Source organism: Diuraphis noxia, unplaced genomic scaffold (genome assembly GCF_037042655.1).
Source record: "Diuraphis noxia isolate RWA-SAM2 unplaced genomic scaffold, SU_Dnox_SAM2 contig0001, whole genome shotgun sequence".
NCBI lineage: Eukaryota > Metazoa > Arthropoda > Insecta > Hemiptera > Aphididae > Diuraphis > Diuraphis noxia.
In genome coordinates this window covers 105,054,682-105,079,765 of record NW_028301711.1, presented here as the reverse complement: position 1 = coordinate 105,079,765, position 25,084 = coordinate 105,054,682, and the positions used below count along the sequence as shown (strand labels likewise).

Sequence of the window (25,084 nt, the reverse complement as noted above, 5' to 3'; positions counted from 1 at the left end):
GGTAAGTTTTGAATACGCCGTGGTAGGGTATACGCCACAATTTATTAAATTAATTTAAGTGTAGCCGTATCAGTCGATGACTCTGGGTCGGCAGTAAGGGTTCGTGCCACAAATATAAAAGAAATATACCTATTGATAGCACATGTGGTGGACATCAAAGTTACAAAATTTTACATTTGCATTTTTTTCTATTCACCCTATTTTATGGTATTTAATTATCGTTAATTAATTATTAGAAATAACTATATAGAATGATATAATAGTGGCAGTTTTTGAAAATTCATATAACATTCAATTTTAATAATTAAGGCTTGAAAATTTAGTAGAGGTTTTTAGCTGTATTTTAATAATCCTCATTTAACTTCGGTTACATCAAACATCCCTGATTGTTATATTTTGTAAAACTTTTAGAACCAAATATCTAGGTACCCTGCAAATTAAAAAATTTAAAAAAATTATTTGAAGAGTGCAATCATGAATATTGATGAAACAAAGACCTTAGACAATGTTTTATGGGCGATGGGCCGCTCTGGAGGAGCCAGTCCGCCCCTGTTAGGTAGTAACAGACAACAGTCAAAATATGAAATGTGGTGTTAATTCGTACAATAAATAAATTACAAAATAATACCTGTTAAATGTATTAAATATTTGTTATTTTATTTATTTACAATCTTTTTATTAGAATAATAGGCATATATTTAATTAATTTAATCAAGTATGCACCTATGTCTTAATTTTAATTTTTAATAAAGGTTAAGTAATTTATTCATTTAATTTATTATTAAAGAACAAGACTTCTCTGCTTTATCAGATATTTGTGTGATGTATTAAATAAAAAACCATTTAATGTTACATAGTTATTTATTAAATTAACATCTTAATTTACTACATGACAATATATATTTATTTAGATGACTGAAAGGTGAAGAATGTGTTTTCACTGAGAGCATGGTTTTTATCAATTTGTGTAGGATGTGTGATAACTGAATTATCAGTTATCACACATATTACCTATACCAATACATTACAATTTGGATATGCAAACACTTTATATTTAACAGATTTTTTTTTATTGAATATTATGTATGAATCTTTTAAATTAAAATTACTAGACAAATACCTACGTCCTACTTACTTTGTAAGCAATGTAAGCAGGAACAGACTCACAGTGTTAGGAATTGTATAGAGGGGGTAGGGGTACAGAGTTGGACAGATACATTTGGTGCATGATCAAGGAATTAAAAAAAAGTATTTTTGAGTACATATAATTTTACAGAATCTGTGATAACTTATAGCAGTAAAAAGTAAATATAATTCAAGGCAAAAACCTACTTTTTTTAAAACAATAATGCATATTTATATTTTTTAGCAGAGACAGAAAATACTGTTGGTTGTGTTGAAACTAGTACTCTAGAATCTCGTACAGTTGTAGAAGGTATGTATAGTTAATAAAATGGTTTAAATTATGAATAGTAGATAAATATGTTGTCAAAAGTTGATATAAAAATTTAATGTTCGGATGTGTTGAATAAAAGCAACTGTTGAATTTGGTGTGAAATGATTCACAGCAATTAGTAGTTCGTTCTATACTACCGGTATATTCAGCCCACATTGTTGGTGAAAGTGAGCTATCTTTTTTAATATAATTTTTAAAATATAATCGAAGAATTCATAAATTTTTTCATTTAAAATATTAATTATAATATTAAATATTTCATTTATATTTTATTGTATTTTGCTTTTTCGTAAGTCTGTATCGGGAACTAATTCGGACGTGTGCCGCCTACCTAGAATATCGGGAACCAATTCAACAAAAAGGTTGTGTGTTGCCTGGAATGTCGGGAACCATATTGGACGTCAATTTTCAGGTATGGGAACCAATTCGGATGCAGCCGAAAATATATTAGGGTAATTTCAAAATTATGGGTTATTTCATGTCACGCAGCTGTGGTCTCTTCAATTATGGGCTGAATAGAGTTCTAAAAAATGTTTTACCTTAAATATTATTTACCTTACAAGTACTCAATATTTTTAAGTTGAATTATTTATTATTTTAAGTATGAAACACATCTAAGTAACCCAAATCTCTCTCCCTAAGCGTGTCACAATTAGTAGGTTTCTAGCTTTTTTTTTAAATATGTCAGATACCATACAGTATTTAATGAGTTATCAATGAATTATTATAATCATAATATTTTCCTCTAAAATGTGTTTTGTTAAATAAATCAAATTATCACTAAGAAAGTGTTTTTGGCGTAAGTTTGTGTCGGTTACATCATTTTTTCTCTCTCCCTAAAATTTTTTTTTAATTGCCGCCAGATAATAGTATAATGGAAATTTTGTATTAATACAATGTGGCAACACTGCTTCAGTATGATAACAAAACGTGTGTTTTGTTGTTTTCATCAAAAAAATTTATCAGTTGTGTTTGCGTACGTAAACAGCACGGTTTGTCCGTGCGTGATTTTATTCAACCTCATTCCCTAAGGCCTATCAAATACTTGTAGTAAGTGTATTTTGGATTATAAATAATTTCATTTTATGTGCATTATTGATCAGAATGTATGTACCGTAATGACTATCTAGAAATAATTCGTAATCTTATCAATAATGATTGCTAACTGTCAAAACCTCTCTCCCTACAGTCTCTCTCCCTAAAATAATTTAAAAAATTAAATTTGTAGGGAGAGAGAATACAAATTAGGGAGAGAGAATACTGTATTTTTTTTATACATTTTATTGTTGTTTCAAGTTATTTATTGTTGCCTCCCGAAATGCAACAACATTATTATTGATATGTTAAGGCCGCTTACCAGTCGAAAACAGTATACTCTTCACACGTCCCAAATATATTTTAAAAAAGATGAGTACAGCTCAGTAGTATCACAATCGATGTGTACTCTATCGGAATGTTTAGACCATGGACCTGCTGCTGTTTGGGCACATCTACAACCTATTTTCCAATTCATACAACGTACTGTTCCACAAATCACCGTTGTTCATTTTCTGACAGATAGCCCTACAACACAATACCGTAACAAAACCATATTTTTTCTAATCGCCCATGCCCTTCAGCATTCAATTGAAATTTCATTATGTACATGGAATTATATGGAAGCTGGTCATGGAAAAGGTGCTCCAGATGGTGTTGGAGGTTGTCTTAAAAGAACAGCAGATCGAGTTGTTGCTCAAGGGGAAGACATAGATTGTTTTGAAAGCTTTGTAAAGGTCTTAAAAGAGAATGTCAGAAAAGTGGAACTAATTTTGGTTTACGAGCATGACATTCAATCAATGAAAAATAATATACCACCAGAAATTCCTTCTTTCAAAGGTACTTTCAAAGTACATCAAGTTGTATTTATGAAAGAGTTTCCCAATAAATTAGTTATGAGAAAACTAAGTTGTTTTGATTGTTATGATTGTGACAAGTTTTCTTTAGGACATCATATTATTTTACCAACTAACGAGGAAGCAGATTGCCTAGAAAATGTCCCAGTTGAAGTTGAATGTGATTTACATATACAACCGACATCGTCAATATCAGAGCTACAATCAAAAAATACTTTCTATGCCCCAGGAACCTACCTTCTGGTGAAGTTTGAAAAATATTCTAAGAAGTCTGCAGATGCTCTAGGTTTTCAGTATGTTTGTTGTGTTGAAAAACAAAATGAAGATAATTCTATTACTGTAGATGGACTAAGAAAACTTGGTAACTCCTTTACAGAATTTATTGTAAAAGATAATGATAATAGTGTAATTGGTACAGATCAAGTTATGCAGGTGCTTCCAAATCCAAGTGTGGTATTAAAAAAGAGAAAAACGGTGTTTTTGTTTCCTATTAAAGTCAATGTCAAAGAACTTTAGTGATAGTTTAGAATTGTAGTGCTTAAGTTGGGTAATTATATACTAGTCATAAATAAAACTAGATTTCCTCCACCAAAAAGTTCAGATTGTATTTAAAGTTTTTATAGACATAAGTATTTTTGTTTTAATATTTTAAACCAAGGTTTGGTTAAGGTTAAATGTATTCAAATTCTGTTAAATATTGTTCAAGACTAAAAGTTAGTTCAGATTGTATATTTAATGTTTTTAATGATATAGACGTTATTTTGTTTTAATTTTTTAAACCATGGTTTGGTTAAGTTTAAATGTGTTCAAAGTCTGTTATATTTTTCAATAATGTAAGTGTTATTTTAAATTTAAAAATGTGATTAAATTGTTTGTGATCTTAAAGGTATTAATGGTAGATCTCAAAACAAAATATATTAAATAACTATTAAAAAATTGTGATTGTTAGTATTTCTATATTTTTTTAAAATTTTCAGTCAATTTAAAAATAATATGTTGAGGTGACTTTTATTTTGTTAATAAACGTATATTAAAGCTCAAAAGTACTATTGTTATACTTTCTAGTCTTAAGTTACAGTTGTTGTTGATATTAATTTGTATGGCCAATTGCATATATATATATATATGTGTGTGCATATTTTTTCATAATTTCTCTCTCCCTACATCCAAACCTCTCTCCCTATATTTTGAAAATTTCTAAAGTTAAATATATACAAAAATATTAATGATTATGTGTGCACACTCCATGAAGGTGCAGTAAGGTCTATACAGATAAGTAATTGACAAAAAAAAATAGGGAAATTAAGTTTTTATTATTGGATATAAGCAAAGCTTGAAATAACCCATAATTTTGAAATTACCCATTAACTATTATTTCTGACTGATAAAAAGGGATCTCCTACCTATTATTTTCGATAAAAATTGTTGACTGGCAGAGATAGCAACAATGAATCCAGAGTTAGGGAATTATGGGTCATCTATTTTTGAGAGGCTACCTTTTAAAGCCAAAAATTAAGAACATACATTTTTAAACAATTTTTTTTTTATTATTATTGAAAACATTGAATACTTAACTTTTTTATTTCTATTATTTAAATGTTAAGATTCAAACATAATTTTTATTTTTTCATGTGGATAATAGTTTCAATAATTTAATCAAAATATAATTTTAATTTTTTTTTTGTAGTTGACAAATTTATTTATACCTGCTAAGTTGTTTCAGTTTTGATAAACTCTCTTCAGGTATAGTTGAATGAATAATACCAATTTTAATGAATTTCATACAACAAAAACTCTTCTCAACAGTGTCACTATTCATGGGTAGTATAAAAAACATTAAAAATAGAGTAGAGTACTAAGACGAAATCATAGTCATAATACATTTTAAAATTTCTTTAGTTAAATACCTCTAGTTTATATTTATCCGATAAAAAGCAGAAGAAAAGTATTGATATTCTAGTATTACATCATTATCATTTTTATAGATTTCAGTTAGTGTTTTAAGTACATCCATTATGGATCTGTTCATTGTGTTTTTAATCTGTAAGATATTAAAATATCTTTGATTATTCTTCTTGCTCTATCTTCAGCTTGAAGGACAATTTTTTTTTCTTGAGATGGTTGAAATGGTTTTATTCTTTGTTGAAGTTTGAATTAGGTTAAGTATATTAAGAATATTAAAAGCAACACCAAACTCTGTTTAAATGATTTATGATAGAGACTATCAGATAATCAATAATTCTGTAACAACACTGATTGCAGAACAACGGAATACTACTAATGACTGATTTTTGTTTTGTTTTTATTATATTTTACAACTGTGTAAATAAACATTTTGCCAGTTTTGTGAACGCATAACACAATAACTTTATGTGATAAATTATGTTGGCCATTGGATTAACTGTTTTTATATCATCTTATCAGTTTTTCTATAATATTTAGATTTTAAGTATTATATTGCCCCATACTACTCAAGGTCAATATTATTACGTTCGTACATATTATTGAGACTAAAAATAGTTTATATGTATAATTGTAAGTAACAAAACAAAATAATTTATATACATTTATATTTACATTAAAAATGTACATACACTTAGTTCAATTTCATGCAAAATATGCAACGGAATTTTTGGGTTGTATATTCACGGGTGCATTTAAACTCCACCGATTGTGATCTTTTTTCATGTAAATTTCACCAGTACATGGTTTTGAGTACATTTAAATCCAGGCCCTAATTATATTATATTTATTATATTTAAATACAATAATTAAAAAAAAAAAAAATCATATAAAAATCAAATAGAAATAATAGAAAAATATATAATTATTAACATTATGTAAGTAATACGTACCTACATAATTTATGTACAGATTTATTACTTATATATTATATTATATTCAGATACTTATATCTTTTTTTACACAATATTAAAATAAATAATATAATAATATTATTGAATATCTAATAGAGCTTTTGTAAAGTGATGTATATTTGGATTTTTATATGGAATTTACGTGCTTTTAAGTCAAAAATACGTATCGGTGGAATTTATATGCTAGAAAGCCAACCCTAAAATCGACTACCTGTAGGTGGAGTTTACAATCGCCCATATTCACATGTACCATGACCTACATTCGTCAGACGACCTTCTAATCTGAGTTTTTGAAATACGTTAACATAATTAAAATATTTGGAATAATTTGAAGCTATTCACAAATATTTTAATGTTTTAATTTTAAATTGATAAAATATTTGTTCCTCAGTAAAAAGCTTCAAGGTTCCGCATTAGACACATTAGTTCTTTTAGTAATTTTAAAATATCAAAAATAAATATTTTACACATATATATACATAAGTAAATGTAATTAAAGTTTGTCAAACTCACAAATATCGTCAAATTATTTTGTAGCTAATGAATCTATGGCATTTCAATTTTAACACCTATAGCTTGAATATTGAAGTTATAATATTTTTTATATTTCATTATTTCCGTAGGTACCTATTTATCAGGTAGTTATTAAAAGTTAGTTTTCAAGCTCTAAATATTTTGTGTATACCTATGGGATATTACCTTGTTAAAACAAATAAAGAATGTATAATTTTTTTTTTTTTTTGATAATTCAATATTAAATTATATACCTGGGAGCTCACAAACGAATGATGCTACTTCGGGGCCTCCACAATGTAAACTGTGCCATTTGAAGTTGGCCGTAGGGTCAGTGACAACGCAAACTGGGTCCGATGAACGTGGAACTTCTTCTCTAAAGTATCCACTCCTTGCAAGGGGTTGGTAATTACTGTGTTTATAATAATTATTAGTAGTTGAATAATAAGCAAATAATAATAATATATTATAGTTATACAATACATAGATGAGTTAAATTCATTTACAATTATTATTATAATTCAAGTTATAATTTTAATTTTGAAGTTTAATTATATCATCGTTAATTGATTTTTTAAAATGTTACAATGCAAGTATAATATTTTTCAAATATTTAAAATACTCACGTCCATGTGAATTCACTAGCCTCACTGTTTCGCTTCAAACCAATCCAAACATTCTCGATTACGTCTAATTCCTTCAGATAACTACGTATTGCTTCAAACTGACTGTTAGATTCAACTATAACAGAATTGTTAATGCATGAAAATTATATATATTATATAAACTGTATTTTAGTTTTAAAATGATGAATATTAAAATTACATGTACTTGAGTTAGACTATATTAATAACATAGAAAATGACATAATTCATTTGAATAAAATAGCAAATAACTATTCTTTTTTTTAAACAACCAATAGGAGAACATTAATTATTTTGAAGAAATATTCTCATGACATTTACCATTATTATATTTTTATTTAATCATCCAAAGGTCTGAGTAGTTTGTTGAGATGGAGTTCCTTATTTTATTTTATTAATATGTTAAATAACTATTACTATATAATATCAACCAAAGGAAAAATATAAAGTTAGAAGTTTACATTGAAAATATGTGGTAAAAAATGGAATTTTATAAATACTAATTTAATGCACATTTAACACCACTACACTTTTTACTACTATACGTAAATTATATTTGGTTAAATACATTTTATAAATAACTATCCAATGAATTTAAAGGTATTAATAAAAAAGATGCCAAATAATGAAATAACATCAAACTATAATACTAAATATATTTATATCACAGTTATTTTTAACGCGCTGTACAAATTTATATCAAGTTGCATTTATACATTATGCTTAATAATATCAGTACAAAACCATACTTAGATATTTTATTCGTACGCGACTACGAGACAGCTGCCGACAATACGAACTGATCCGTAATCTTAAAGATAAAGTGATAACATAGTATACCTATTACACGAACATTGTGGCAATCTAGATAATATTTCAAAATGGAATCTAAAAATTCCTACTCGATATTTTCTAATGTTTATTATCACGACGGCAGAGACGTATTTAGGGGGTGGGCAGGGGGGCTTGGGCCCTGGGCGCCAGCCACCAGGCGTCAGAATGATAGAATATTAGAAAATCTAAAATAGTTATTTTATATCATTGTCATGAAAATGTTTATATTATTATCATGTCAAAATCATAGATCGATTTCATCATACTATGTACCAACTACACAAAATTGATTACTGATAGCCTGCCATGTGTAATACTCAAGTTGGTAGTAGCACAGAATAGATATAATCGGAAAGGACACGCTAGATGTAAACAAAATCGCGATGGACTGGCGGCCATCTTCCTAACAGGAAAAATTCTTATAAGTTATCATTATTCATTTGATTACCAACTCTTATCTAGGGTAATATATAAACGTATCTTTAATGTACGACTGAACAATTACATACCTAATATTATATTGGGAATCGTGAAAAATATTTTAAATTTTTGTTATTGTTGCCTGTTGGCCTATGCGTTTTAATATTTTTACTCTTTAGTATGTAAGTATGTTATACTAATGCTTAATGCTCTATATTGCAGTATCCAGTCATGAATAAGGTAAATATTTGTATTTTAATTATTATTTTCAGTTTTAATATTAACGTTATTATTATTTAATATCAAATGTAATTTGTATTCTGCGTACTGAGCTTATGGTGCTTTTATTATTCAATATAATGCTTATTGCCCATCTTATTTTTTTTAAGCTTGTTAATGTAATGAACTTCTAATGCTACATTTCTGTCTTGTTAGATTCTTATTTTAAACGCGGCGATGGTTTATAGTAAAAAGTTTAGTGGAGCAGAAAACCGAAAACGCTCTCATGCAAAAAGTGAAGCTCAAGCCAAAATTATTTCAAAGACTGCTAAATTACAAACATATTTTAGCCAGATAGACAGCCTAACCAAAGTATGTTTATTTTCCTACAAAACTATACCTGTTATTAATTTTGCAAATATCATGTACCTATAATCTATATATTATATTATATACATATTGTTATGTTATTTATTATTCAATGTACATAATTTAAACTAAAATGTAGATATCTTTAATCATCATTATTTATGCTTAAATGCTTTCAGTTGAAAATGAAGTAAATAATACAAGCAAAAATGATCATAGCTGTACTGTTATCGAAGATAATCTATCAAATCCAGACGATCTATTTTTATCAAAGAACAGCAATACCGAAACTAGTAAAACTCAATTGTCTACAGAATCTAAAGAAATAAATAATACACCAACACCATGTTTGTCCATGCACGAAGATAACAGTCTTCTTAAAAAATGTATCATTCCTGGGTAAGATTTTTTTTTCATAATAAGTTACAACTATAAATATGCACATAGGAAGACTATTTTTTTTAAATAGTTTCTTATGTCAAATTATGTTAGAAATTAAAATATAAATAAATTTAGTTCTCTGTATATTACTACACTCTGTTCATTTAAAATGATACCAACCAATACCACTATTCTCTAGTTATATTATGATTTAATCTCTATCTTTCAGGCCTAATGCCTGAATGTTTATTTAAAAATTGTTATAATATATTTATATATAGTTATATATGTATACTGTATTAAATGAATATATTTTATCTTTAGAAATGACCCTGCTAATTGGATGAAAAATTAAGAAACGATAGATTATTTATCAATAAATGGATTCAATCAAAATTTGGAGAACAATAATTTCCATAAATCAAAAAAAACTTATAATCGAATAATTGGTGGTGTTAGACATACTCGTTTTAGATATTTGTCAAAAAGTTTTTTTGTATCTACTCTTGTTAATGGTGAAAAAATTAACCGAACCTTTTTGGTTTACTCAGAAAGTAAAGGATCAATATTTTGTGCACCCTGCTACTTATTTGGTGGTACTACATCGTTTGCCACAGTTGGCTTTTCGGATTGGAAAAAAGGAGAAGAAAAAATTAAGCGTCATGAAAATTCAAAAAACCACAAATTGTGTAATTAAAATGAAAGAAAGAGGAGAAGTATTAAATCGAATTGATCAAAAGCTGAAGTATCAAGTAGAAACTGAAATAAGTTATTGGAAAAATGTATTGACTAGAGTTGTAGCTGTTGTTAAATCACTTTCTTCTCGTGGACTGTCCTTTAGAGGCGATGATGACCATTTTGGATCTGTTCATAATGGGCACTTCATGATGAGCTTAGAGGTTATTGCTCATTTCGATCCTTTTTTAACACAGCATATTGAAAAGTTTGGCAATAAAGGAAAAGGTTCAACATCATACCTATCTTTTAATATATATGAGCAGTTCATAACTATAATGGCAGATAATGTTTTACAACAAATGGCAAAATAAATAAAGGAAGCTAAATATTTTTCCATCACTATTGATTCTACTCCTGACATTAGCCATGTAGATCAACTATCATTTATTTTTCGGTATGTTCAAAATAATGACAGTCCGTTAGAAAGATTTTTACCTAATTCTGGTCATAAATCTGAAGAATTGGCAGATGCTGTATTTTTAGTTTTAGAATCGCATGGATTAGATATAAACAACTGCCGTGGTCAAAGTTACGTCAATGCATCTAACATGTCTGGTATGTATACAGGACTTTAAGCTCGCATTAAAGAAGTTAATCCTTTAGCTACATTTGTACCATGCTCGGCACACAGTTTAAATAATGTTAGTGAATGCGCTGTAGACTGTTGTAGAAATGCTTCTGAGTTTTTTAATCTGCTTCAAAATATCTATAAGTTTTTCAGTTCTTCTACACATAGATGGGAAATACTTCAGAACAATTTAACTAAAACAGAAAATGTATCACTTAAAAAATTATCAGATACCAGGTGGTCAGCAAGATCTGATGCAAGTATTAGTTTAAACAAAAATTGGAATTAAATAATTAATGCACTGTCTTTTATCAAAAATGATAAATCAGAAAAATAAATCACAAGATCAGAAGCTAATGGACTATATTTAAAATTAGACTGTCTTGAAACAGCTATTATAGCCACATTATGGGGTGATATACTAGTAAGATACAACAAAATTAGTAAACAATTACAGTCTTTTGCAGATTGATTTAGAAACAGTGGTATGTTTATACGAATCGTTAATTCGATATGTATTAGATTTAAGGAGTATGAGTAGTATAAGTATACCATTCCTGGCGCACTTTTATTTTTATCAGTAAAAGATCACAAAGAAAACAATGTGTAAAAAGATCAGACAATTGAAATGCAATAATTATTAAAATATTTTTCATAGAACTTATGATATTAATAATTGAAAATTGAAATGCAATAATAATTAAAATATTTTTCATAGAACTTATGATATTAATAATTGAAAATTGAAATGCAATAATTATTAAAATATTTTTCATAGAACTTATGATATTAATAATTGAAAATTTAAATGCAATATTTCCCCAAAAATATTTTTCACAAAAAATATGAAATTAATAATTAAAAATTGAATTGCAATAATTATTAAAATATTTTTTTTTTTTTACAAAACTTATATTATTAATAATTAAAATTGAAATATAATAATTATTAAAAAGAAATTGAATACCTTAGTTAAAGGAATTGAAATGTATAATAAAACAATGGATACAACTATCAAAGATTTTAATAAATTACAAGAAAATGAAATGCAAAATGAAATAGAAAAATCAATATTAAATAATAAAATATTAGTTAAGTTTTGTAAATATGAATACTATATTACTAATAATAAAAATATTAAAATCATGAAATATAATCTAAATGCAATCCCTATTAAAGGAAATATTATAATTGTCGATAATGGACACAATATTTCTGGAAATGGAAAGCCTTATGCTTCTAAAATACTAGAATCACCAACTTGGCTCGAAATTTGTAAGATAGCCAATGATATGATAATTACAACAGGTACTTTTTTATTCAAATATCTTCATGATATTTGTGTTTTTCAAGATTTAGGAAATATTAAAATTTGTTGTCTTGGCATGGGAGGTACAGATTCCGATCACAAATTGCTTAGAATATAACTAAATAATCATCATTTTTTAATAGAAATATTTCTATTAAAAATATCTTAATAAATTATATTTAAATAAATTTTTTATAATTGTCAATAAATTCTAAACATAAATGTCCACATATAGGTGGATCATCATAGTTTTGAAACTTGTCATTGTTATACCACAGATTATCATCACCTAAATAATTTAAAATTTCAGGAGGAGGAGTACTCGAAAATGAATCAAAATATATTTTATAATTTTTTATTTTTTTCCATGCAACCCAATGAGAACCATTTTGAGTAGAATTATTTAAATTAAATATCCCACATTCATTTAACCAAGGTTTTTCAGGTAATTCATTTATCATGAAACGACCTCTAAAATTTTTTATATTATTTCCAAATTTTATTATATCAAAATTACTTAACGGTTCGATATTTATATTTTTAACTTTACTCCAAAAAGTTGTATAACAACCTGGATAATTTTTAATGTTTTTTCTAAATGTTGATATATCGAAATTAATCATTTTTTCGATTTTTTTTTTTTATTTGTCTTCAATCCAGAACCTTTATTTTTTTCCATTTCTTTATTGTGACGAATTATTTCCTCTTCTATTTTTTTCTTATGTTTAGTATCTTTATAACTATCATACAATGCAATTAAAGCTGGAGTAGCTACTGCTGCAGCTTCTAGAAAAGGTAAAATTAATGGTAAAAATCCACCTTTAATTTGCTTCGGTGTAATCTCCAACCTTACTCCAGAATTTTTTTTCTTGGCATTTTTTAATTTATCTATTTGATTTTGATCTAAATAATATTTATTTTCTCCTTTATATATTTTATCACTAGCAATATGAATTGTTGCATTAGAATTTTTTTTATGAGCTTCAGCCAATTTTTTTTTATGGTTTTCAGTTAATTTAAAATGCATTTTATTATACAAAATATTAAATTTTATTCAAATATTAAATTCATTCCTAAATATCTTTTTGTTTTCATTACATTTGCAGTTGTCAAAGCAGCAATTTTTTCATTCAAAGAACTATCAGAAGCATAAAATCTTTCCATTGCTTTTTGTTGTAAATTTTTATCAGCGATATGTCTTGTTTTAGTATCTTTATGATCTTTATAAAAATAATCATGTTCTCTTGCATATTCGTCTAACTTGTTAATCGGGAGAATATTTTTATCTAAATTTGTAAATGGTCCTAGATAATTATATCCAGACCCTGAACCTTTTATAATATCCTTTGGTAAATGTGAAATATACGACATTAAGTATTCTACACCTTTAACGGGAATATCAATTATCTTTTCTATTTTTTTAATACAAAAATTAAGAATTTCAAGTTTTTCATCATGATAAGTGTTTTTTCCCGATCTTTCTGCAGATGATATAACATGTAGTCTGTCAATTAATTGTTTAATATTATATTCTAACTTATTTGTTGTTTCTTTTGGTAAATTTAACAAAGATTGTAGTAAATATTCAACACCTTTTTTGGGAGTATCAATCAGTGTTTCCATGTTTCGTTTAAACAAATGAACAATACCAAGTTTTTCATTATGAAAACCATAATTTCCCGCTATTTCTTCTGCTAATATAAAATATAGTCTGTCAATTATTTTTATTATATTATCGATATAAATAAATTCAATAGGATTATTTGTATATTTTATTAAACCTTCTCCTTTGGGTAAACTTTGTGATTCTTTCAGTGTTGGTGATTTATCTTTTTTTGATGTTTTTGGTTTACTTTCTTTAGTTTTTGTTGATGTTAGTTTAATTTTTTCCCAAATAGGTTTAATCATTTCATTATATTTAGCACTTCCACTTGATTTAGGTTTTCCTGTGTTAATATCATTATTTTGGTATATTGAATCTGTTTCAATTAATATTTTTTCATAATTTTCAAAATCTTCTTTTGTATAAAATTCTGATTTTGTAACATCTGTATGAGTTAATAATCTCCACATACCTGGGGTTAGTATATGTTTTTTTCCATTTAAAATTATATCATCAAAGTCAAATATTATAGGGTATTTTCCGATCATGAATTCATCAGTTTTACTTATATAATATATTCCAAATGGATTAACACCTTTAGCTTCATTTGGTAAAGTTGGTAAATATTTTTGCGCATTTTCACCTAATATTATTATATTTTTAGGCATAGGAGATTTATTTGTTGTTATTAGTGGAGAACTTTTAGGTGTTTTCATATTATCTTGATCTTCTGTTAATCGTAATAATTCTGGATTACGAGGTTTATAAGGAGTAGGTATTATCATCTTTTGAATATCATTATCGGTTTTAATAGCAACCTCTTTAACATCATTAACAGATGATTCAACATTTGATAAGGCTTTTAATATTGGTTCATAATGTTTTACTTTTTCTTCTGATGTATATTTATCGTTTAAAACTGTTTTTCTATAGTTATTTTGTAAATTTTTTTTAAGATTAATTATTTTTTGGATATTTTTTGGTGTATATTCAACATGCCCGAGAATAGGGGACGCGTTATTGTTGTCACCTTCATCTTCATCTTCATCTTTTTTTATAAAATTTAAATTTTTTTCGGATTGTTCTAAATCTGATTTTTTAAAAGTTTTTTGTAAATTTTGTCTAAGATGAATTAATTGTTTCATTTTGTCTGTTTCGTTTTCTAAGTTATTTCCTACCTTGGAATTGTTTTGATCTTCAAATGTTACATTTTTTTTAATTTTTTTTTTTAATTCATTTTGAATTTGTTTGATATCCATTTATTAAATAAAAAAAAATTTTTATCGTTCATCAATACTTAAAATATCATTACCTTTATTGTCATAGATAACATTTTTTATTATGTCTATTGTTATGAAACCATATGTTTTTATTTTATTTTTTTTATCATATGTTTTACAATAAGTTCTAAAAATGTCTTTAAATTTGTCTAATGGTATAATTTTACTAATAAAATCGGACCATATTTTTTTAATATAATAATTTGATTGATTAAAAACAATTAAAACAGTTAAATTATTTCTTATTGTTTTTATATCTACTGAAGTATAACTTTGTGTTAAATAAATAACACTAATATTCTTTGATCTCGATCTTATAAAATATTCCATTATCAACTTTTGATCTTCTAAAAGAAAATCATCAATAACCACTACACTATTAGGTTCACAATCATCAACAGATATTATATCACCATCAGAAAAATGAATGTTTATAGAAGATATTTCATCAAATATTTTTTTTTAATTTTTTATAAACTGGCTGATCAATATTTTTTGTAAAAATATATAGATTTTTATATGGAATCCAATAACTTATAATCATATTATACAACAAAGTTGTTTTACCACAGCCAGATGCTCCTACCACTAAAACTCGTGAAGGTATTTCAAATAAAGATTTTTCTTTACTATCATCTTCAATATATTTTTTTACCATTAATTTATCCATTTATATAAAAAAAAATATATATATTTGCTATTATAAATAATAATGTATAATATTTTTAAAAAATACGATCAATATATTGAAAGATCTCAATATAAAACTTTTTTACCTTTGAATAATTCACAACTTAATACACCTAATAAAACTACAATTTTTAGAATAGATAATATGGATGATTTTCTGAGCATTAAAGATGCAAAGTTTTATATTTATGGTAGATATTTGCAAAAAGATGGAAAAGATTATCCTAAAGATTCAAAAATACAACTAATTGATAATTTTCCTGCATTTTTATTTACTAGAATTGAAGTTAAAAAACATGGTAAAGTCTTGGATGAAATCGAAAATCCAGGAGTTGCTAGTACAATTAAAGGTGTGTTAGATTTTTCTGTGGATCCAAACGGACCAATTATAAACTCAGGATTTTCAAGTAAATATAAAGGTGGAGGTCGTTTTAATGTAATGGGTAAGTTATCACAATTCGGATTAGGATGGTTTAAAGACCAAATATATCCTGTTTTCCAAGGTGATATGGAAATAAGTTTTACGAGAAATACAGATGATGATGCGTTAATAAAAAAAGTTGTTACAGGTACAGAAGATGGAAAAATTATTATTGATGAATTTACAATTAAAATTCCAATTTTAGAATTCAATCCTATGTATAAAGTTTTATTGTTAAATGATTTAAAAACAATTTCTCAAGAAAAAAAATATATTTTTAATTTTAAATCATGGCAATGTATTGAAGAAAGAAATATATCAGGAAAAACCATAAAACTCGATTTAACAACTCAATATCGAAGTCTTAATAGTCCTTTGTTTGCGGGTGTGGTATTTCAAACAAACAAGTTAAATACTCAAGAACATGATCCTTGTGAATTTGATCATTGTAATGTGAAAAATTTTAGGTTTGAAATAAATGGAAGACGTTATCCTGAAGAAACTCAAGATTTAGATTTTAAGAATGAAAAATATTGTGAAGCTTATGATAGTTTAATGGATTATAAAAAAACTTTTCATAAAACTCATCAAGAACTTCCTTTGATGTATAATGATCCAAACGATTTTAAAACATTTAGAACAATATATCTTGTAAACATGACTAGACAACCAACAAATATTTCTGCAACTAAACAAAATATTATTTTACATGTGGATTTCAATGAAGATTTACCTAAAAGTACAATTTGTTATGTATTTTTCATCAGAAATGATGAATTTTTATTTGATATTGAAAAAGGAACAATTGAAGAATCTTTTACTAATTAAATTAGATAATAGATTTACACTTCTTTTAAGAGAATTATTTTCATGTCTTTCTGACAACAATAATAGTACTCCACCTCTTTCTGGAATAAATTTTTGTGTTTTCAATAGAAATATTTCTATTGAAAAATAATTTTAATATTTATTTTGTTTTTTTTAGTAGGAAATGAGGGGTGGGTGGGTCCAATACACCCAGCCCTTTCTTTCTATTGAAAAATAATTTTAATATTTATTTTGTTTTTCTTCAATTAGATCAAGATAAACAATAAAATCATCACCAAAATTAACAATATCACCATTTTGATCAAGAATATATATTTTTATCATTTGAATTGTTCTTACATTTACTTGTCTGTACATTATTGGATTACATCTTATAAAAGGATTATTTGAATCATAATAAAAAACAAACAAAAGTTCCTCTTCGATAACTTTTTCATCAATAGATGAAACAGACTTTTCAATTATGTTGCAATGTACTTCTAACAATTGTTTATTTATATTACTATCTAATTTTTCAGAATCTCCTACATGTTTATATAAAAAATTATTATCAATCCCTAAACTTAATTTTAAATTTTCGTCTATCAAACAAGTATTTTTTGAAGTTAATTTAATAAAATTATTATCATTTAGTAATTTGATATTTGAAGGTAATATACTATTCAATTGATCAATTGAATAGTTACCTTCAATTTTAGTTTTATATATTTTATCAGATTTTTTTGTTTGGCTAAATATAACACCGTTTATATTTTTTAAAAAACATTGTGTATAAAAAATTGGTTTGTTTGATCCTGTTATTGTATATTCAATATCAGGACCTAGTTTCCATGAATCAGGCCATACCCTATTTATAGGGATTAAATATCCCATATAATCAAAACCTAAACAATTTGATAAATATTCATCAAAACTTAGACCGATTGAGGCTGTAATATTTAAAAAATCATCAATTAATTCAAGACTTATTTTAGGAAAATCATAACAATTCATTAAATTTTCAATTTCATTTATTGTGTATATTCAGGCGCGTACACAAAAAAATATTTTGGGTGGGGTTTTGGTTGTACATTTTTTTAATTATATAATCTAACCTAAACTATAGTCTAACAAGAAATTTACACAACTTCAATTAGGTATAGTACAATTTATTTTATAATTTCTCATAAAATTCGTTAATTATTAAAAACAATTTAAATAATATTTAATTAAAAACATGTATTTTGAATTTTTATAATATAAAATCTTTTTTTCGAGGTAGTCTTGCAAATCTGTTAATGACTTCGTCAATATCAATGTCATCATTTCTATAAATATTCATGAGCGATAATCCTGTCAATCGATCTTGTCCAATATTATTTCTTAAATAGGTTTTCAGTCTCCGCAATGTTGAAAATGAACGCTCTGCAGTAACAGTCGTTACAGGTAAAGTAGCTAATATTGTTAAAAGGCACTTTATATTCGGATAGAAATCGCTAGAAATTTGACTTAAGGTAGTTAATGAACATTTTGGGCGATCATCAGCAGATACATTTTGCCACTGTGTTTGCCAGATTTTAATCTCAGTATCAAACGTATCAAAATTAGGTAATAATGGTTTGTAAAACAGTGCACATTCCGTTAATGTGTTTAAATATGTAGTATTTTGAGTTATGTACTTAGGAATTAATAATTGTAAACTGGACATTATACGATGATGTTTGGAAAACCTTTCTTCTAGTTGAAGAATATGAAGAATTAAATAAAACTAAACTAAAAATTAATAAATAATAAAACTTTTTTCCTGAAATTTCGGGGGGGGTTTGAACCCCTAAAACCCCCCCTTGTATACGCGCCTGTGTATATTCCTATTGGAATTTCAATCTTCGGTATTTCACCATTTCTACCTAATCTAATTATACATTCTTGATCTATATTTATATATTTTTCTTCAGAAGTAGGACAATACATTAAAGTATTACCAACTAATGAAAAATCAAATTCTGTATTTTCAAATCCTAAATTTTTTTTAAATTTTTCATCTAATTTATAATAACAAAGAGATTCAATTTGAATTTTTTTATTATTATAAGATAAGAATACCGGTTCAATTAATTTATTTAAATATGAAATGCTATATATACCTTTTTTTATATATATTTCTCTATGTTCAATTTCTATTTTACAATCTGATTCAATATTAATCAAATTTAAACTTTTTAAATACATTGATTCGAGACCTATTTTGAATTTATTATTATCATTGAATTCTGGTTGTGGTAAATGAATATAACCATTTTTTTTTACTTTTATAAATACCATTTATAAAAGTTTATATATTTTTTTTTCTAATTTATTCAAAATCAATCAAATGCATTGATTTTCCTTTGTTTAATTTTTTCATTCCTTTATAAATAAGATTAAATTTTGTTTTCGAATTTTTATATAACGATATATTTTCATCTGTCATTTCATAATTATCTAAATATCTATTTGGTAAAAATACTCTAATTTTATTATCTAATACAACAGTTATTGTTTTACCATGCTCTGTATCAAAATATTCGAAAAAAGTCACCTCATATTTTTTTCCTTGTTCTAATGTATCTAATTTTACAAAATCATATTGAGTGTTGTCGCATTTATTTAAAGATGCTTTAAAAATAATATCCTCTATAATAAAGAATGGAAAGTTTAAATAAAATTGATTCCTTAGTTAAAGGAAATGTTAATATTAATAAAATGGATAACAAAAAAACATATCCTAACAAAACTTGTGATAAATGTAACTTAACAGTTACTTACAAAAATTGGTCTAGACATTTGAAATCTATTCGTCATCAAACAAATGATGTAGATCAAACAATTAAACCTAAGTTTAATAAAACATACAAAGGTAGAACAACAAAACAAATAAGACAAAAAAAAGAGAAAATACCAAAAACAAATAACAAACAAATAAGAACAAAAAAAGAGATAATACCCAAACCACATAGAGTTTTCAATTTTAGTGCAAAAATGTTTGAAAAGAACAACATGATTCGCCCTATTTTAAAAAATGAAGAAACAGCATTTCAAAGTAGATTAAAAACTTATGTTATTAAAAATAATAATATGGGTATTAAAGATGTTCAAGTGTTTTTAAATCGTTTAGATAATTCAGTAATAGGACAACTTAAACATGCATTAAAGAAGAAAAATTTAAAAGTTAATATTATATTTCTTGCTATATATAAGAGAGGTACTAATGAAGAAAATATGGAATATAAAGAATATAATTTTAAAACAACAAATAAAATTTTAACTACAAATTCTGACTTAAATGATTATTATACAAATGAAAAAATTAAAATTTTAAATGAAATTGAAGTGTTTGAAATGAAAGATTCTCAATGGAGACTTCATCAAATTTTAAGTTTGGGAATAAATAAAAATAAATATGTTCCTTTTAAGGGTTCTTCATATATTCCATTACCTAAACATATTGGAGATAAAAAAGCTATTATCAATGTTAAAAATAAAGATGATAAATGTTTTCTTTGGGCAATACTCTCTGCTTTACATCCTGCTAAAAAAGATGCGCAAAGAGTAACTAAATATATTCCTTTTGAAAATGAATTTGATAATGCATTAAAAGGTATTGAATTTCCAGTAAAAACCACAGACGTTCCAAAATTTGTTAAAAGAACAAAAGATATTTCTATTAATATTTATTGTTTAGATAAAAAAGTAATTGTACCTTTAGAAGTAACTATTATATAAAAAACCAATCATATAGATTTGATGTATTTAAGAAAGGATAATAAGAATAAAGGTCATTATTGTTGGATTAAGGATTTATGGAAACTTTGTGGAAGTCAAATGACAAAAGATGGTCATAAAAGACTTATATGTAAAATGTGTTTAAATAGTTTTGATACAAAAAATAAGTTAAATGACCATCAAATTTATTGTGCTAATAATAAAGCTGCTAAAATAGTTCTACCAGAAGCCTATAATAAAACTTTAGAATTTCAAAATTATAATCATTCATTAAGAGTCCCTTTTGTGATTTATGCTGACTTTGAATGTACACTTAAACCAATATATACTTGTCAACCAAATGATACAGAATCTTTTACAAAATGCTATCAGAAACATATACCTAATAATTTTTGTTATTATATTAAATATAGTAATGATGATTATAAACCTCCTGTAGAATATTCTGGTCCAAACGTTGCTCAAAAATTTTATGAATGTATGAAAAATGAAGAAATACTTATTTCTAAAATGTATGATAAAATAGTTCCTATGAAAACTTTGAATGCAGAACAATTAAATAATTATTATAATAAATCTGATAAATGTCATATTTGTGAAAGATATTTATCAGATTTACCTCCAATGCTAGAGAAAAAATTTAAAATAATTAAAGATGTTATTGAATATTACAAACAATTTAAAATAGTTGAAGACGATGATGCTAAAAAAATTAAAAAAATTAAAGGTGTTATTGAATATTACAAAAAATTTAAAATAGTTAAAGACGGTGATGATGCTAAAAAATTAAAATTATATAAAAAAAATTTTAAAATAATTAAAGATGTAATTAAATATTACAAAAATTTTAAAATAGTTGAAGACGATGATGCTAAAAAATTAAAATTGTATGAAGATAAACTTAAAAACGAAATAGAAAATAAAAATAAAAATATGCGAAAAGTTCGGGATCATGAGCACTTAACTGGAGAATATAGAGGAGCAGCACATTCTATCTGTAATCTTAATTATCAAAATCCACGTTTTATTCCAATTGTTTTTCATAATCTTTCAGGTTATGATGCCCATCTATTTATAAAAGAATTTGGGAATGATAATGAAAAAATAAAATTACTCGCAAATAATGAGGAAAAATATATTTCTTTTTCAAAAATGATGCCACGTAAAGTAACTAGGAAAGGCGAAGAAATAAAAATTTATACAGAATTAAGATTTATTGATTCATTCAAATTTTTACCTAGTTCTTTAGACAAGTTAACAAATAATTTAAGAAATGATTCAAAATTAAATTTAAAAAATAAATTTAAAGAACTTAGTAAATATTTTCCTGAAGAACATTTAGATTTAGTTACTAGAAAGTTAGCTTATCCCTATGAGTATATGGATTGTGAAGAAAAATTTAATGAAACATGTTTACCTCCTATTGAAAAATTTTATAGTTCTCTTACTAATAAAAATATAACTAAAGAGGAATATGAAAACTCACAGAAAATTTGGAAAGTGTTTAATATACAAAATATGCGTGAATTCACTAGTTTATATAATAAGATCGATGTTTTATTATCAACAGATATAATAGAAAATTTTAGAGATATTTCTTTAAAAAAATATAAATTAGATCCTATGTGGTATTACACAACACCAGGATTTGCATGGGATTGTATGTTAAGAATGACAAAAGTAAAATTAGATTTATTAACAGATATAGATCAAATATTGATGTTCGAATCTGGAATTCGAGGTGGTTTATCTCAATGTAGTCAAAGATATTCAAAAGCAAACAATAAATACATGGGAGATAAATTTAAAAAAAAGGAGGAGTCAATATTTTTACAATATTTGGATGCAAATAATCTTTATGGGTGGGCAATGAGTAAATATTTACCTACTGGAGATTTCAAATGGGTTGATAATGTGAAGAATTTTGATGTAATGAATATTTCTGATAAATCATGTAAAGGTTATATTTTAGAAGTAGATTTATATTACCCTAAAGAACTTCATGATATACATTCAGATTTTCCTTTAGCACCAGAAAAACATTTTGATAACGAACAACTCCCAAAATTATTAACAACTTTGTATGATAAGAAAAAATATATAATACATTATGAAACACTAAAATTATATATTAATTTAGGATTAAAGATAGAGAAAATTCATAGAGTGTTAGAATTTAGTCAATCTCCTTGGTTAAAAGTGTATATTGATTTTAATACTAATCTCAGATCAGAAGCTAAGAATGAGTTTGAAAAAGACTAATTCAAACTAATGAATAATAGTGTTTATGGACGTACTATGATGAATGTTCGAAATCATGTTGATATAAGATTATGTTCTAATGCACTCAGCTTAGACAAATTAATTGCAAAACCAAATTTTGATAGAAGGACAATTTTTACAGAAAATTTAGCTGCAGTACATATGAAAAGAACACAAATATCTTTCAAACAACCAATATATCTAGGAATGTGTATTTTAGATTTATCTAAAATGTTAATGTATGATTTTTATTATAATATTATAAAGAAAAAATATGGAAATAGAGTTAGATTGTTATATACAGATACAGATTCACTAATATTAGAAATAAAAACTAATGATTTTTATCAAGATATGAAAATTATGTTAGATCATTTTGACACTTCAGATTATTCAAAAGATAATATTTATGGTTTACCTTTAGTTAACAAAAAAGTCTTAGGAAAGTTTAAAGATGAGTTAAATGGAAAAATTATGACTGAATTTATAGGTTTAAGATCCAAATTATATTCACATCGAATCTTAGATACTGAAAAAGAAATTAAAAAAGCTAAAGGTGTTAAAAAAAATGTTGTGGAAAATAAAATATGTTTTAATGATTTTGAAAATTGTTTACTAACAAAAGAATCAAAATATGTTAAACAAAATTTATTTAGAACTAAGAAACATGATATTTTTACTGTAGAACAAAACAAAAAAGCTCTAAGTGTTTATGATGATAAAAGATTTATTTTGGACAATGGTATTGATACATTAGCTTGGGGACATTATAAAACAAACATAGATAGAAATGATTTTGTAAACCATCTGAATACACTAATTAGAAATCAAAATCAAAAAGATTAGAAAAATATTTTTAATAGAATTGTTCTATTAAAAAATGTTTATAATAATAATGTGTGCCTGCATTGGGCATGCGTTTAAATATATGTTTTTAAAAAAAATTTTAATTATTAATAATATAAGTTTTGTAAGAAAAAAAAATATTTTAATAATTATTGCAATTCAATTTTTAATTATTAATTTCATATTTTTTGTGAAAAATATTTTTGGGGAAATATTGCATTTAAATTTTCAATTATTAATATCATAAGTTCTATGAAAAATATTTTAATAATTATTGCATTTCAATTTTCAATTATTAATATCATAAGTTCTATGAAAAATATTTTAATTATTATTGCATTTCAATTTTCAATTATTAATATCATAAGTTCTATGAAAAATATTTTAATAATTATTGCATTTCAATTGTCTGATCTTTTTACACATTGTTTTCTTTGTGATCTTTTACTGATAAAAATAAAAGTGCGCCAGGAATGGTATACTTATACTACTAGTATGTTTATTATTTATGAAGAGAGAGCAATTAATAAATCGGGACACAAAACATATCAAGAAATACGCAAAAGAAAAAGAAAGTTAACTGCAGATGAAAAAAGAGAAAGAGAAATAAATTTTGAAATTCGAGACTCATTAAGGATTAATACTTATTATGTTATTATTGACAATCTGCATTCTGAACTAGAAAGAAGAAAATTCTACTATGATGAAGCCAATAAAAAATTTAATTTTTTATTTCAAATAATAAAATTATTACCATCAGAAGTTTATAAAAAAGCAGAAATACTTAAAAATATATATACAAATGATCATTCATCTTCATTTGCTAACGAGTGTATACAATTTAGAAGCTATTAATGAGCTTAACTGAAAAAATAAGACCTAAAACTGTAATGGATATTTGTAAAATGATCAAAACTGAAAAACTTCAAGAACTGTTTCTTTACGTTGATATAGCATTAAGGATGTATTTATGCTGTCCAACATCCAATTGTTCAGCCGAGATATCATTTTCAGCATTAAAGAGGGTTAAATCTTATTTGAGGTCGAGAATGACCTAATAGGTTAGCAATCTTGTCAATTGAATCTACACTTACCATGGATATGAGCTTTAATGACATTATAAATACATTTGCAAAACAAAATTCACGAAGAAAACTATAATATTTTTTTCTAAATGTTTATTAATTAATTTAC

The 25,084-nt window shown here is 25.3% G+C and overlaps 2 protein-coding genes and 1 pseudogene across 2 annotated transcripts in view; 2 read left to right on the top strand and 1 right to left on the bottom strand.

The window, feature by feature from the left end:
- LOC149063067 (uncharacterized) overlaps positions 1-25,084 on the bottom strand; it is a 331,333-nt gene that overhangs the window by 19,809 nt on the left and 286,440 nt on the right. The window contains exons 3-4 of the mRNA XM_089216321.1: positions 7,364-7,478; positions 6,992-7,149 (exon numbers count right to left, since the gene is read on the bottom strand). Coding sequence (XP_089072447.1) covers positions 6,992-7,149; positions 7,364-7,478 — 273 coding nt within the window. The remainder of the gene's footprint in view (positions 1-6,991; positions 7,150-7,363; positions 7,479-25,084) is intronic.
- LOC149063073 (uncharacterized) lies at positions 2,413-4,372 on the top strand. Its single transcript, XM_089217406.1, has 2 exons — positions 2,413-2,506; positions 2,918-4,372. The coding sequence occupies exon 2, from the start codon at positions 3,112-3,114 to the stop codon at positions 3,862-3,864; it is 753 nt and encodes a 250-aa protein (XP_089073532.1). The 5' UTR covers positions 2,413-2,506; positions 2,918-3,111; the 3' UTR covers positions 3,865-4,372.
- LOC149063072 (uncharacterized) lies at positions 8,867-24,948 on the top strand (annotated as a pseudogene).

Excerpts from the sequence above, each read along its gene's own strand:
- LOC149063073 (XM_089217406.1), top strand. The coding sequence starts at position 3,112 with ATGGAAGCTGGTCATGGAAAAGGTGCTCCAGATGGTGTTGGAGGTTGT.